The sequence below is a fragment of the Parasteatoda tepidariorum genome, chromosome 2 (assembly GCF_982258835.1).
Source record: "Parasteatoda tepidariorum strain Cologne lab strain chromosome 2, Ptep-v5.0, whole genome shotgun sequence".
Taxonomy (NCBI): domain Eukaryota; kingdom Metazoa; phylum Arthropoda; class Arachnida; order Araneae; family Theridiidae; genus Parasteatoda; species Parasteatoda tepidariorum.
Window position 1 is genome coordinate 98,317,419 of NC_141756.1, and position 14,368 is coordinate 98,331,786.

A 14,368-nucleotide genomic window follows, 5' to 3' on the forward strand; every position below is an offset into this window, starting at 1 on the left:
CAAAACCGTTAAACATTCCAGCAACATCCCGTTGCGGGTTATAGAGTGTCAAAAAGGTTGAAACTTCATAATTTTGAGACAAACACCAAAATGGTAGCAATGCGTCCAGCACTGCACAACGATCGCCTTTACTTCACAGCCAAACTCTTACCCATCGTTTTGAAGCTGGGTAGACTTTAAAACACTGCCAAAGATCAAACCCAGACTTTCATCATGACAACTTAGTGCTTTAACCACTCTACTAACGATTTTCAAAATATTTACTAAAGTTAATAAAAAAAAATTTCTCAAAACCACTAAATAAGTAAATGAATAAGAGAGTCAATTCGTTTAGCAACACTGAATTAAAATAACGATGGATAAAATAAATTATTATATATAATTATTTAAGATTAGTATAGTGTAATGGGGAAGTGGAACCCATATTTTGCCGTAAGTATGGGTAAACTCCTAGAGAAGGCTTAAATTTAAAGAGTCAATTTCCCCAAAAATGAATTTTTTATTAAGAAAATATTAATATCCTCCTGTTAATATACGTTTTACTTAAAGTAAAGTTAAAATAATTTCCTCTATGTCACTTGTATCCTTCGAATAAATAAAAGTGTATGGAAGAAATAAGTTTTTTTAAGCTTAATTCTGAAATCGATCATTAATATTATTTTTTTTTTCATTTAATTTAGAGTAACCAACTTATCAAAACATTTTCAACAATACTTAACTTTGAAAATTTGATAACAATAAACTAATAAAGAGTTATAAAAAAATTTTATGCAAGATATTATTTAAACAATTGTTCACATTGTTGCAAACGAAGCATCTGATTAAAAAAGTGTTTTTTTTTTTACTCATTCTTGTTTGAGATTTCTCAAATGCTGGTTGTCTTTTTGTGAAATTAAAAAGTGAGAATTATGGATAAAAGCGATTTATATCGTTTTGCTCTTTTGAATCATTGGAGAAAGGAAAGGGAAAAATATCCCCGACCTAATCGTAAGTGTATAAAAACATACTTCCCAATATTTTTTAAAACTTTTCATTATTTATTGATATGGACCTACAATATTGTTAAAAAGATATGAAACTTCCTTACAGACATAAAATTTTTCCCGAAACCTAAATTTAATGAAGATTGAGAAAATTTCGTAAGCATTAAAAAAAAATGGACAAAAAATGTTTGAGCATGTTTTATAAATGATATTTTTGTCTTAAATTGAAAAAACAACTTTATGGCTAATTAAATTAAGTTTCTCTTTTTAAAATGGGAAATCCAATTTAAATTTTGGTGCACTACAGTATTAAATAACAAATGAAGAAATATTCAAATAAAAATTTGGAGGAAAAACAGGTATAGAATTGAGTACCGCTTGGATTGGTCACTTCAATCAGAAGCTTATACTGAATGTTAAATCTGCCATTTTCCAGTTGTTTCTATCCAGATTTCTTACTTCCTTTTTTGCACTATTTCTCGAGAAAAAAAATCCCAGTTTGAATCAGTTTTTCCTGGTTTCTGTATACAAACATAAAAAAAGAAGAAAAAACTTCCAAATAAAGACTTGAAAAGTGGCAACCAATTGTAACTTTTGACTGAGAAATATAAACATAATATAGATTTTATGTTTATCTACATCCGATTCAAACGTTTAAAAAAATCAAAATATTACGCTAGAATGTTATTTACCCCCATTTGAGCGTTATTAATTCTTAATAAATAAAAACTGGTGTAAATACCTATCCGAATGTGTTCAAAATCTATTAACAATTGTCTGTTATTTCAAGTTAATGTCGAATGGAGTATTTGCACACTCCTTGATACAAGTAGTTAAGTGTAAACTACAATAAATAATTAAGCTTACACCAAGATGAGATGCTTTTTATCCATTTGTAAAACATTTTCGTCAAACTTGGCATACATTTGGAAATCACCAAACGGTAGATATATTTTTGTAAACAATCGAAAAGTAAAGGTAAAAGTTTGATTTCGATATTGTAAAGCTGAATGAGATGCATCAAATTAATACCAGATGCATTAAATTATTTTCGCATTCAAAAATACTGATATTGGAGCAATTTGATATCGCCAATAAGTGTCGGTGAGAGTTTGTTGTGTTCTTCCAATACCTCCTAGAAGATAAGGCCTCTGCAAGGGTTATGACATCTTCCGTACTAACCATCACTGCGCAGCTTAGTAACCCGAATATAGAAAAAACGAACTTATTCTTGGATTCCCAAAAATCGCCAATACTGATGCCAATGCTGCTTCAATAATTTTGGTAATATAAGTTACTTACATTGTGGTAAAGGGATCTAAATCTACTAATACTGGTTTTTAGTATAATCAGCTTCTTAAAGCTCTCTTAAAGGGATAAAATTGCTTTAATGTGGTAAATTTTGACAATGATGAGTGGGTCTTTTGGCAATTACACTTCGTCAAATGACACTGATTATAGTTAATATTTATATTGAATTTTAAAAAGCGGGTTTTGCTTGATATAATAACGTTAAGTCACCGGGAAGCTCCAAGAGTAAATATATGTTAAAATTATTAAAATAAAAATTAAGGAAAAAGTGAAATTATTTAAGCTTCAATAAATGTGTCGGTATATGGTTTTCAGTTCTGCCCATGATTAAGCAGTGTTGATTAAATACCGTTTATTTATTATTTACATTTTTACAGCGTACGAAAAACAACCATACCGCTATTTTTTTTAAACATTTTTTTTTTTAATAAAATGGAGGTTTCCAAAAATACAAACCTTTTTCAAAGAAGATTTTCTACCTTTTTTATGAATTTTTTTTATTATTGAACAGAATAAACACTTAAGAAATTATTTTAAAACTAGTTTTTATTTAAATTATAGAATTTAATTTTAATTAATATTTCAGCATATGAGGATGGTAGCGAATTCGAAGATGAATTCGATTTGGATGATATTGAATTGGATGAAATTGATTTGTAAGTAGTTATATCCCTAAAGTTTTATGCCTTTTGTCATGATTTTATTTCTTTCTTTTTTTTTCAATGAAAAGGTACCCTTTTGAATATTTGAAAAATTTACACAGAAAGCAAGAACGCTATTAAAAACAACGAAACATTCAACCCTTTGTGATCGTATTAAGTTCATACATGGGTGTCATACTGGTAGGAATTAATTTTCAGTACAGTAATACATGATATCCAAAATGATGAAGGAAAATATATTTTATTAATTCTTTTTTATACTTTAGATATATGTAACACAATAATACGTTTTAATTTTATGTAAAAATTATATTTTATAGTTCTCGCGTGGTATCTTTCAAAGCATTCTCCAATATGAAGCACATGTTTTCGAGAACATATGAGTCGCAAAAATGATTAGTTTGGCGATTTCCCGCTTTAATTTTTCTGTTTGAACATACAGAACAATCCTTACTCTTTACATCTTCACAGTGCCGCAATATATGTAGTTTGCATCACGCTGCGGCTAACATCTTTGCTGTGGTGGCTGAGCTCAGACATATGACTGTAATGGTGAAAAAGCGTTGGTGGCTGATCTAGACATACAGCTGTCTTACTGCTTACATATTTTGGTCACAAAATACTACTGCTGGTGAAAATAGACTAAGACATGATATAAACATAAAATAATGAACAGTCTATTTCAATAATGCTCACCCAATAATAAAATAGCAAACAAAAACATATTAAAATCAAAATTTCTTAAGATACACCGTTTTATTTTCCACACAATAAACCTAAAGAAACTCTGGAAGTCGCCTTCAAAGATCAAACAAATCATTAGAAATCACACATTTTTTTAATGAAAATCTATTACCTTCAGACAGATTTGAAAAAATATATTCCTTTTATAATTTCAGTGATGAGGAATATATGATGGAGTTAAGAGCTGAGGTGCCATCATCTGATGATGATGAAGTTAATGATGATGAGGTTGGGGATGATGATGATGAGTGTGATGAAGTTGGTGATGAGGTTAAAAATGAGGATTATAATAATAATGAGGGTGATGGAGTTGAGGAGCTGAATAGGTATGCTAATTAGAATGCTTACTAATGGCAGTTCAATATTTTAGTTAAAATAATCTTTAGTGTTTGAGTTATTTTTCAACGGTTTTCAGATGACAATTTTGTAACTATTTTGAAACAAAATTGGAAGTGACTACATATCGGTTTTTAAATTTTATTAATCCCTGTGAATCTAAGGTACGGATAATTTAAAATGAATTTATTGAGCATGAGTAAAATTAATGCGTGCAGTTATTTAAAAGATTAAAATCTTTGCATTGACAAAAAAAAAAAAAATTTCAAAGGCTATTACCTTAACAAGAGTATACTTACTAAAAATAAAATAATTAAAAATGCTAATGCTGAAGGAACGACAATGTTACTCGTATAAACCAATTTTCTGAAAAGGATTTAATAATTCGTAAATAAGTACATTTTTATTCAGTAGTATAAAGTACAAACAATCTAAACAATTTTATACAAGAAAATACATTTATTTTGAGAAATAAAATATTAAAATAAATTGCAACTGAACATATTTCTTGTAGGTTTTATTTCATTATTTTATACTTTTTAAGGTATTTTCCTTATAACCATGAGTTATTTTTTCATAGTTTATTAACTGATTTCCGGAAAAAATAAACAATATATATTGAATAAAAAACGAAATCTCTCTTTCATAAGTTTCGAATAAAAAAAGAATAAGGCTAATAACTAAATACTAAACAAAAATTTTTTCAACTGAAAAATCTTTTTAAATACTACGCCACGATTTTGGAATTTACTTATAAATGCTACTGTAGTTATCACCCCTACAAAGATTTACAATGGCCATTTTCTTATTTAATAAATAATTAACACAAAATATAAAATAAATAATTACACATCGTAGCAGTTTTAAAACATCTGTGATCGTTGTTCGGTTAATAAATTCTCTCTCTTTACAAATATATATCTCATCTTTAACGAAAACTTTATTGAGCAAAATAGCTTTATTGAATTTTAAGTTATATATTTTTTCCTTTTTTTTTTTTTTTTTTTTTACTTTTAGTGAGGAATTGACTTACCCAACGTTCCTATTCAGCGATGTACAGATAGCGAGGCTATATAAGATGGATGTAGTGCACGATAAGGATTCAATCGAATTTGGCATTGAGGACGATAGGTATTTTAACTTTTTCGAAACATTTTAAATATCGACATTGTCTTCGAACCTATGTAAAGTAATGATGTTCATTTATGTTCATTAATAAATATATATATATATATATATATATATATATATATATATATATATATATATATATATATATATATATATATATATAAGTTCAAAATGAAGAATAAAAACAAAGAAAAATTATAGACATATGAAAAAAAGGGGGTGGGAAATAATAAGTAAAAAAATAAACAACATTTTATTAAAAAAAAAAATGAAATGTTAATTAAAAAACCGGAAAAAAAACCGGAAAAAAAAGATATAATCTTTTCTTCAGCCCACACGATTATATCCACAAAACAGAGAAACTTATTGTTTTTCTTAAATATATATATATATATATATATATATATATATATATATATATATATATATATATATTGTAATGTTTGGCAACTGTTTGGTGATCGTTCAGGCGCACTTGGCGCATTGTGTCACCCCTTCGGGGGCATGCTAGGAATCGAGGTAGAGGTATGTTTATCTTGGTCGGGAGAGGTTCTCCCTTGGTTGTTTAAGAGCTGGATGCTCGAATATAAAAATAATGACTAGTTTCTTTTAATTTTTAATAAAGTTAAGTTTATTATTATATCAAATCTGGTGTGATTATTTGTATGGAATATAGTCATTACAACACGCTCTCTTTCGAGAACCAGAGATTTGCACCGATAGAAAAGCAATTTCGGAAGTAGAATAAGAAGTTAGTTGGAGAATTCTGATCTGAGAGAAAAATGTTTAAAAACGTACGAAAAGAAGATTTGGTGACAGTTTTGTCAGAGATAGGTGAAGAAGCCAGTTTGGAACTGAAATTAACGGAGCTGAAACATATGTTGCAAAATAGCAAGGAATACTTAGACGATCCGGACTTTGTTAAAGAAATACTAAATACTACAGTAGAAAACAGGAAGAGAGCTGAAGAGACAGAAGAAGCGAAATTAGAAGAAGAAAAAATACGATTAGAACGGGAACACGAAATTGAGCTGGCGAAGATCCGAACGACACGAAGTATCGAAAGCAGAAGTCCAACCCCAGACGCTCAATGCAGCCGCGGAGAAAGCGAAATTTCCCTGGATAAACTGATAAAAGGAGTAGAAACCTTGACGATTCCAGTACCGAAGAAAGCGGAAGCATGGAATATGTTTTTCGACTCCATCGAAAGAGCATTTAAACATAAGAATGTTCCGGACGAATTCAAAGCAGAGATATTGTTGAAATTAATTGGGGATAAAGCGGCCAATGTTCTTGTTTATATCAAGGGAGAAGATTTAAAGGACTATCAAAAAGTAAAAACACTGATTCTGAAGGAATATGAACCGACCCCCCAAACCTGTTTGGAAAATTTCCGAAGAGCAAAACGATATTCAGGAGAAACACACATCCAGTTCGCTTCACGAATGACCGCAACATGGGATTATTACTGTAAATTAAGAAATGCAGAAGATATTGATACACTTAAAGAACTAATTATATCCGATAAGATATTCCAAACTTTAGACGGAGAGACAGCGTCCCATATCACAATACGACAAGGAAATACATGGTTGAAGCCTCAGGAATTAGCTAGAGAGTGTGACATTTACTTTTCAGCGCGAAGAAAATCTTTTGATGAATACCGAAGTGAAGGAAAACGCCCGAGATTTGGAGACGCAACATATTCACCCGAAAAGTATGTTCCCCCTCAACTGAGAAAAGAATATCCGAGACAAGAAAACAATTTCGTCAGGCAAAGAGAATGCTACATTTGTGGGAGCTATCAACACATTGCGAGAGACTGTTCCGATAGAAAGAAAAAGAATGAAATGACGGGAAAGCGAAATGAAAGGGATCACACAAAAATTTCAAGAAATTCGAATAAAGTATCAAGCCGAGAAGAAGCGGTGGTAGCGAAAGTAGATTCATCTCATCTACGGAGTGACGTCAGAGAAACCATTATTAAACCCCTGCAGAAAGTTAATGTTTTTATCAACTCCGAAGAAATCGAAGCAATCGTCGATTCTGGAACTCAGATTTCAATTCTACATTCGTCATTCATTCCGGATGTAAAGGATAGAGATGGAGGGAAAATTTTGTTAACTTCTGCATTCGGACAACAGATTGAAGCAAAAGTTTGCCGTACGCCGATTTATCTAAGAAATGATGGAACTAACTTATTTAATTCAGTGGATACCTTTATTGCTGTGACGGATGAATTAAATGTGCCTTGTTTATTAACTCCCGAAATACATGAACTGTTGATCAACCCCCCAGAAAAGAACATGGATTCCGACATCGCAGAAGAAAGGCGTCAGAACGAAGAAGAAAAAATGTTCGTTTTATTTACTGAAACAGAAAAAGAGAAACAAAATACGACAGAAGAGAGAAATGAAGAGGTGGAGGAGAGGGAGAAGGGCATTGCATCAGTTGCCCCTGGCAACCAGTCAAGCTTTGGGGAGTGGCTAGAGGATAATGCAACAGCCAATCCCATCGAGTCTACTGTATCGACAGCCAAACAGCTGTTCATAGAACAACAAACGTGCCCGACTCTACACGAGGCTTGGAAGTTGTCGAAGGAAAAGAAGGGAAACTATTTTATTATGGACGGACTCTTGCATCATGAAGAAAAATTGTTTGGAGAAAAAATACGCCAATTAGTTCTCCCATTAAGTAGAAGACAGAAGGTACTTGATCTAGCTCACAACTCGGTATTTGGATGCCATATGGGCATGCGGAAGACAAAAGAAAGAATAAGGTATTCCTTCTACTGGCCTGGAGTTTCTCAAGATGTGGAACACTTTTGCAAAACATGCAGCGAATGTCAATTAAGAAGCCCTGAGAAAAGGTCGGATAAAATTCCAATAACCCCAGTAGCAAGACCTGGACTGCCATTCGAAATAGCAAACATCGATATTATTGGGCCCATTGATCCACCCTCTGCCAGGAAGCACAAATATATTTTATGTCTTATAGATCAACACTCAAGATGGCCGGAGGCCATTCCTCTGAAAAGCTTAAGTGCAAAAGCTACTTGCACAGCTCTCCTCGAAATATTCATGCGAACAGGAATCCCGCATACTATTGCAAGTGATAATGGTACAAATTTCGTGTCAAGACTGACTAAAGAATTTCAAGAAAGATTGGGTGCCCATCCTAGATTTTCAACCCCTGGATACAGTGCTTCCAATGGACTAGTTGAACGATGGAATAGGAGTTTACAGCAGATGCTACATCATGTGATAAGGAGCGACCCATCTAACTGGGATAAGCATATCCCATTCCTGTTATTTGCTTATCGGGAAATCCCCAACTGCACCACTGGAATATCACCTTTTCAATTAATGTATGGAAGACAGCCAAGAGGACCTTTGGCAGTGCTAAAATCATCATGGTCTGGTGAAATACCCATTCCTCCAAATTTGAGTGAATCAGCTGTCGAATACTTACAACAGTTGAAAATAAGAATGGAGCAAGCTGCAGAACAAGCTGAATTGATTGCAAGTGGAAAACAACAAAAATACACTGAATATTTCAATCGAAGATCCGTGCCAAAAAGTTTCAAGAATGGTGACCTAGTTTATTTACTTATACCGGACTCTAACAACAAGCTTTATGCTAGATGGAGTGGTCCTGGTGAAATAGTGAGTCTTATTCCTCCTCACTCGTACAAAGTAAGACTACCAGATGGAAAAATAAAACATGTTCATTCCAACAAAATAAGAAAATTTCAAGCTCGTGTCAACGCCGTTGGAGTGATATTCGAAAATGAAGAAGATTTTGGAGAAGTCATAACTCTACCAAGAAAAGACTTATCAACCCCTTTGGAGTATTTAAAAATTGAAGGAAATTTAGATCTAGAAAATTTGGATAAAACTCAGAAGAATAGTTTAATGACCCTCATCAACCAGCATCAAGCATTATTTACAGGAAAAGTAAAAATGGCTAAAGTGGAATCCCACAAGATCAGATTGATTCCAAATGTAGAGAGAAAGAAACCACATGTATATAGGATCCCAGAAGCGTTGAAAACAAGAGTTGATGCAGAAATAGAAGATTTGTTAAGTTCAGGACTAATAGAGGAGAGTGAAGCTGAGATAGCTCACCCAGTAGTTTGTGTAAACAAGAAAGATGGAAGCATCAGACTTTGTGTTGATTATAGAGCTCTGAATGCGGTTACCAAAGCTGACGATTTTCCGATGGAAGATGCAGTGGATCTAATGTACAATATAGGAAGAGCCAATGTAATAAGCACGCTTGATCTTCTCAAAGGTTATTACGCCGTTCCTATGGAGGAAGAAAGCAAAGAATTTACATCTTTCAAAACTCACCGTGGGCAGTATCAATTTAAAGTTCTCCCATTTGGATTAAAAAATGCCGCTGCCACTTTTCAGCGAGTTATGAACAAGTCACTAAAAGAGTTCAAAGAATTTTCAAGATCATATATTGACGATATTGCTATTTTCTCAAAAGACTTCGAAACCCATCTTCAAGATTTAGAAAAAGTCTTTACAAAATTAGAATTATTAGGATTTACCATCAACGTGAAGAAATGTTCTTTTGCGAAACCTCAAATAAAATATTTAGGACACGTGATTGGATCAGGAAAACATCAACCTGACCCGGAGAAAATAATAGCCATTCAAAAATTGGAATCGCCAAAGACGAAAACTCATCTGAAAAGCCTTCTAGGACTGACGAATTACTACAGGGAATACATCCCTAACTATGCAGACGTCGCATACCCCCTCACCGAACTCACGAGAAAAAAACAACCGGAAATGCTTGAATGGAGAGAAACACATGAGTCTGCTTTCCAACGGCTCAAGGAGAAATTGGCGAAAACAACGGAATTGATTACCCCAACCCCCAACGAGCATTTCATCATACACTCTGATGCTTCACAGGTGGGAGTAGGTGCCTGCTTGTCTCAACGGAAAGGCGACTCAGAAGTACCAGTGTGTTATGCCAGCCAAAAGCTTTCTAAATCTCAACAGAATTGGCCCACTATTGAGCGAGAAGCCTATGGAATAGTATGGGCATTGAAGAAATTCGAGCCTTGGATATTTGGCTCCCCAATCAAAATTGTGACCGACCACAACCCACTGGCATTCATTGTTAAAAATGCTCCCCAATCGTCTAAGCTCCAAAGGTGGGCGCTTGCCCTACAAAAATATAATTTAAGTATCGAGCACTGTCCGGGAAGAAATCTTAAAAACGCAGATGCCCTCTCCAGACTCCCAATCTCAGGTGATTAAAAATAAAATAAAAATAATTATGAACTGCCGAGGTCAATGCAGACTTGGTCAGTTAGTGTTAAAAGTTATTTCATGACTCTTATATTATTTTATTAGAGACTCTAAGTGTTTATATGCTTATATTGATATTTACTTGTGGATAAATTTAAAATAACAGATATTTGAGGTAAGTGCTTAATTAATTTGAAAACATATTTTAAAGTAAGATCTTTATAATTCAAAAAAAAAAAAAAAAATGAATGATTTAGTGTTTGAAAAATAGTAAATTTCATTGTTTATATGCATAATTGTAAGATATGATTAAAATCCATGGAAATATAATTATTGAATTGTAATGTTTATACATGATCTTTGAGGTGTCATGGTTTAAAAATATTTTTTTTTATTTTGGTTTGTAGTAATAATTGTTTAATTAATAATATGTGTATTAAATATTATTAGTATTACTGTGTGTCAGTAGATTATAGTTAAAGTGGATAATTATTCTTGCATTAGATATTATTTTATAACTATTTTTACTAAAAAAAAAAAAAGGTTATATAGGATTGAATTGTTGATTGCTAGCGTTATAGTGTATAATTAATGATAACTGAGTTTATATATGAGTAGTTTGAATATCTCATCTGTTTAATATTCCTATTATGTTTTCATTGGAAATATTGCATAATCATGTTTATCGTATGTATCATTCTGTATTATTATTTTTTTTTTGATCGCAAACAGTTGTTTTTTTTAATTTTCAGATTAACGATTAATTATTTGTAATATAATCATTATCTTAGGGGGAAAGGTGTAATGTTTGGCGATCGTTCAGGCGCACTTGGCGCATTGTGTCACCCCTTCGGGGGCATGCTAGGAATCGAGGTAGAGGTATGTTTATCTTGGTCGGGAGAGGTTCTCCCTTGGTTGTTTAAGAGCTGGATGCTCGAATATAAAAATAATGACTAGTTTCTTTTAATTTTTAATAAAGTTAAGTTTATTATTATATCAAATCTGGTGTGATTATTTGTATGGAATATAGTCATTACATATATATATATATATATATATATATATATATATATATATATATATATATATATATATATATATATATATATATATATATATATATATATATATATATATATATTTACGCTTTAATTTCATATTTAATAGTCTGGCAACTAATCTGGCACGTTTTTCTTCATTTTGGAGGGAATTTTTGCTTGATGTCATATTATTTTTAAAAAGGTTTTTTCTCTTTTTTTGTGCTTCTCACATTATTGTATTGATGCATTTTACTTCGGCTGAATTGATTAAAAAAAATTGTCCGAAAAATCATTTTGAATATTTTTAACTACTTTTAAGCAATTGGGATAAATTGATTGATGTAAAAGTTTTAAATCAGGAAAAATTTACGAAGCTTGTTGTCAATAAATCTGAAAAATAAAATCTCCCTAATAAATCCGTCACGAAATTGTTTCTCATTGCCGTAAATCATATAACGGTTTTGATCATTGTAGAGTAAAAATCGAATTTTTTAGAATTTGTGCTTTAGAAAATTTATCTGAACCTAAATGCCTTTTACTCTATACAAAAAACTTATAATTCAAAATGAAGCTGTTGTAACAAAACAAAAAACTGTATTGAACTTTCTAATAATGTGGGTGTTACTTTTAAATTTTAGATTGAAAAGTCGTGATGGTCCCTTCCTAAGAGATGAAGTAGACTTTTGGCAAAGAAGTGATATTGAGCTGACCACCAATGAACCCTCTGAACAAAAAGAGAAAGGATGCTTTCATTTTTTCTCTCGAATGTTCAGGAGATTGTTCAAGAGAAAATAAATCACGACTGGTCTGAAAGAAAATCAAGACTTGTCTTAAAGTAAATCACTGCTAATCAAGAATTTAATATGCAAATATTTAAACTGCTGTAACTCTTTAACATCGGTACATTGCTTATCAAATAAAATATAATATTTGCTACTCCAAAGTGTATTTTATTTACAAATAGAGTATGACATGCGCCGAATTTACAATCCCTTACTAGTAAAAAGTAATAGAACATATTTTTTATCATACCATGATGACATTTCTTTCGACCAATATCCAATTTAATTTTAAAAAGGCAATGGACCTAAATTTGGATCCAAACAAGAATAATTATGATATTAATATAGAATAGCAAGACATATCTTGTACTGCAACTTTCAAATCATTTATGGGAAGAGAAACTGTCCTTTTAACCTATTATTTCGAAACTTGATCATATATCGATGCAATAACATACAAACTACCACATCGAGCCGCGTAATTGCAGACGAACTAAAAGCCACGGTAAATGTAATTCCCCATAATGTGATTTTTAGAGTTGTGTTACACGTGCAGATAACGTTATATAAAAGTAAGTTAAAAATTACCAAAGATGCTTTAATTATGTTTTTTAATTACATTTAAATTGTGTTCAGTTCATTTGTAAATTGCAATTAAACTAATGAACGATTAAAACAGGTTTCCGACGGGTAAAAGAGAACAGCGAAAGTCTGAAATTGTCAGGGAATTTTATTTCAGCTCCAAAAATGAGGAAATAGGCAGGACAATTTGCATTTTTTTTCACAAAAACCTGGAGAATTCCTATTTTATACCTGAAAAATAACCAGTCTTAAAATTGTTAACAACAGTAAGTAATTAGTTATTGAGATTTGAGTTAAACAATTCTAAATTCCATTACAATTATTCAATTACAATTACAGTTAAATTCTATTCAATTCTATTACAATTATTTGTTGCAAAAATTTTACATTTTAGTCAAACTGAAATGTTTCCATACTCATTTAATGATATATTTTGATTACACAGAAAATCTAATATTTGCCATTACAAATAAAAGAATCAAAATTTTCAAATGAAAAATTGCATGACATAGATAAAGTATAGTCTTGATTTTAATTGTAATTTACCTGGAATGCCTGGAAAAGTCAGAGAATTTTTTTTCTGAAATAGAATGGGTACCCTGTTAAAAAGACGTTATACTCTTGCCTTTCATCGATGTCTAAAATTTCTTATAAGTATATTTTAGCAAACCTTTTATAAATAAAATAATAACTAGAAAAGTTTAGTGTCATAGTGTTTAGTGTCCAACTTTCCAAGTGTCAAAAAATACACTTGAGGTTGATTGATAATAACCTGAAGTGTAAAACTGCTAACCACAGGTTGATAAATAAATACCTCTACAAGTATTAAAATCTATACTTGAGGTTGAAAAATAATTACCTGAGGTCGATAATAATACACCTCACGTTAGTAAAATATTATATTTCCAACTGTTAAAAAATACACCTGAGGTAGATTTATAGTAATATCTTGAAGTGTAAAACGACAGATCATAGGTTGATAAATAAATACCTCAACAAGTATAAAATTAGATACCTGAGGTTGAAAAATAGTTACCTGAGGTAGAACATAATGCATCTCACATTAGTAAAAAATTTACCTGTGCAACTGTCAAAAAATACACTTGAGGTAGATAATAATAACCTGAAGTGTTACATGAAACACCTTAGGTTGTTGACTAAATGCTTCCACAAGTGTTAAAAAATGTACTTCAGGTTGATAAGTAATAACCTAAGGTTCAAAATGAAGCACCTTAATGTAGTAATTATCTACCTCTCCACAGATTTAAAATTAAACACCTCAGGTTGATAAATATATACCTCTGGAGGTATTCATTTTGAGGTATTCATTTGTACCCTTTTCAACCTAACGACATACTTAAATAACAACCTCCTTTATACCTTTAAAAAGTACCTCATTTATATCTAAATTTTTTCGTAAGGGAAGGAACCGACTGTAAATTAATAATAAAAATAGTGTTTTTAAACACCCTATGCAAAAAAATGGAGCAATGAATTTGTAACTTGCAACAGTTATTTTGGTCATTA

The 14,368-nt window shown here is 31.4% G+C and overlaps 1 protein-coding gene across 1 annotated transcript; it reads left to right on the forward strand.

Moving 5' to 3' along the window:
- The first annotated feature begins 5,949 nt into the window (after window positions 1-5,949).
- LOC147815938 (uncharacterized) lies at window positions 5,950-12,272 on the forward strand. The gene is made up of 4 exons (XM_087156661.1): window positions 5,950-7,501; window positions 7,547-8,855; window positions 8,913-10,340; window positions 12,116-12,272. The coding sequence occupies exons 1-4, from the start codon at window positions 5,950-5,952 to the stop codon at window positions 12,270-12,272; spliced, it is 4,446 nt and encodes a 1,481-aa protein (XP_087012787.1).
- Window positions 12,273-14,368: the final 2,096 nt, after the last annotated feature.

Excerpts from the sequence above, each read along its gene's own strand:
- LOC147815938 (XM_087156661.1), top strand. The coding sequence starts at position 5,950 with ATGTTTAAAAACGTACGAAAAGAAGATTTGGTGACAGTTTTGTCAGAG. Across the intron at positions 7,502-7,546 it reads CGACATCGCAGAAGAAAGGC|AAAAAGAGAAACAAAATACG; the intron begins GTCAGAACGAAG and ends TTACTGAAACAG. Across the intron at positions 10,341-12,115 it reads CAATCGTCTAAGCTCCAAAG|ATTGAAAAGTCGTGATGGTC; the intron begins GTGGGCGCTTGC and ends TTTAAATTTTAG.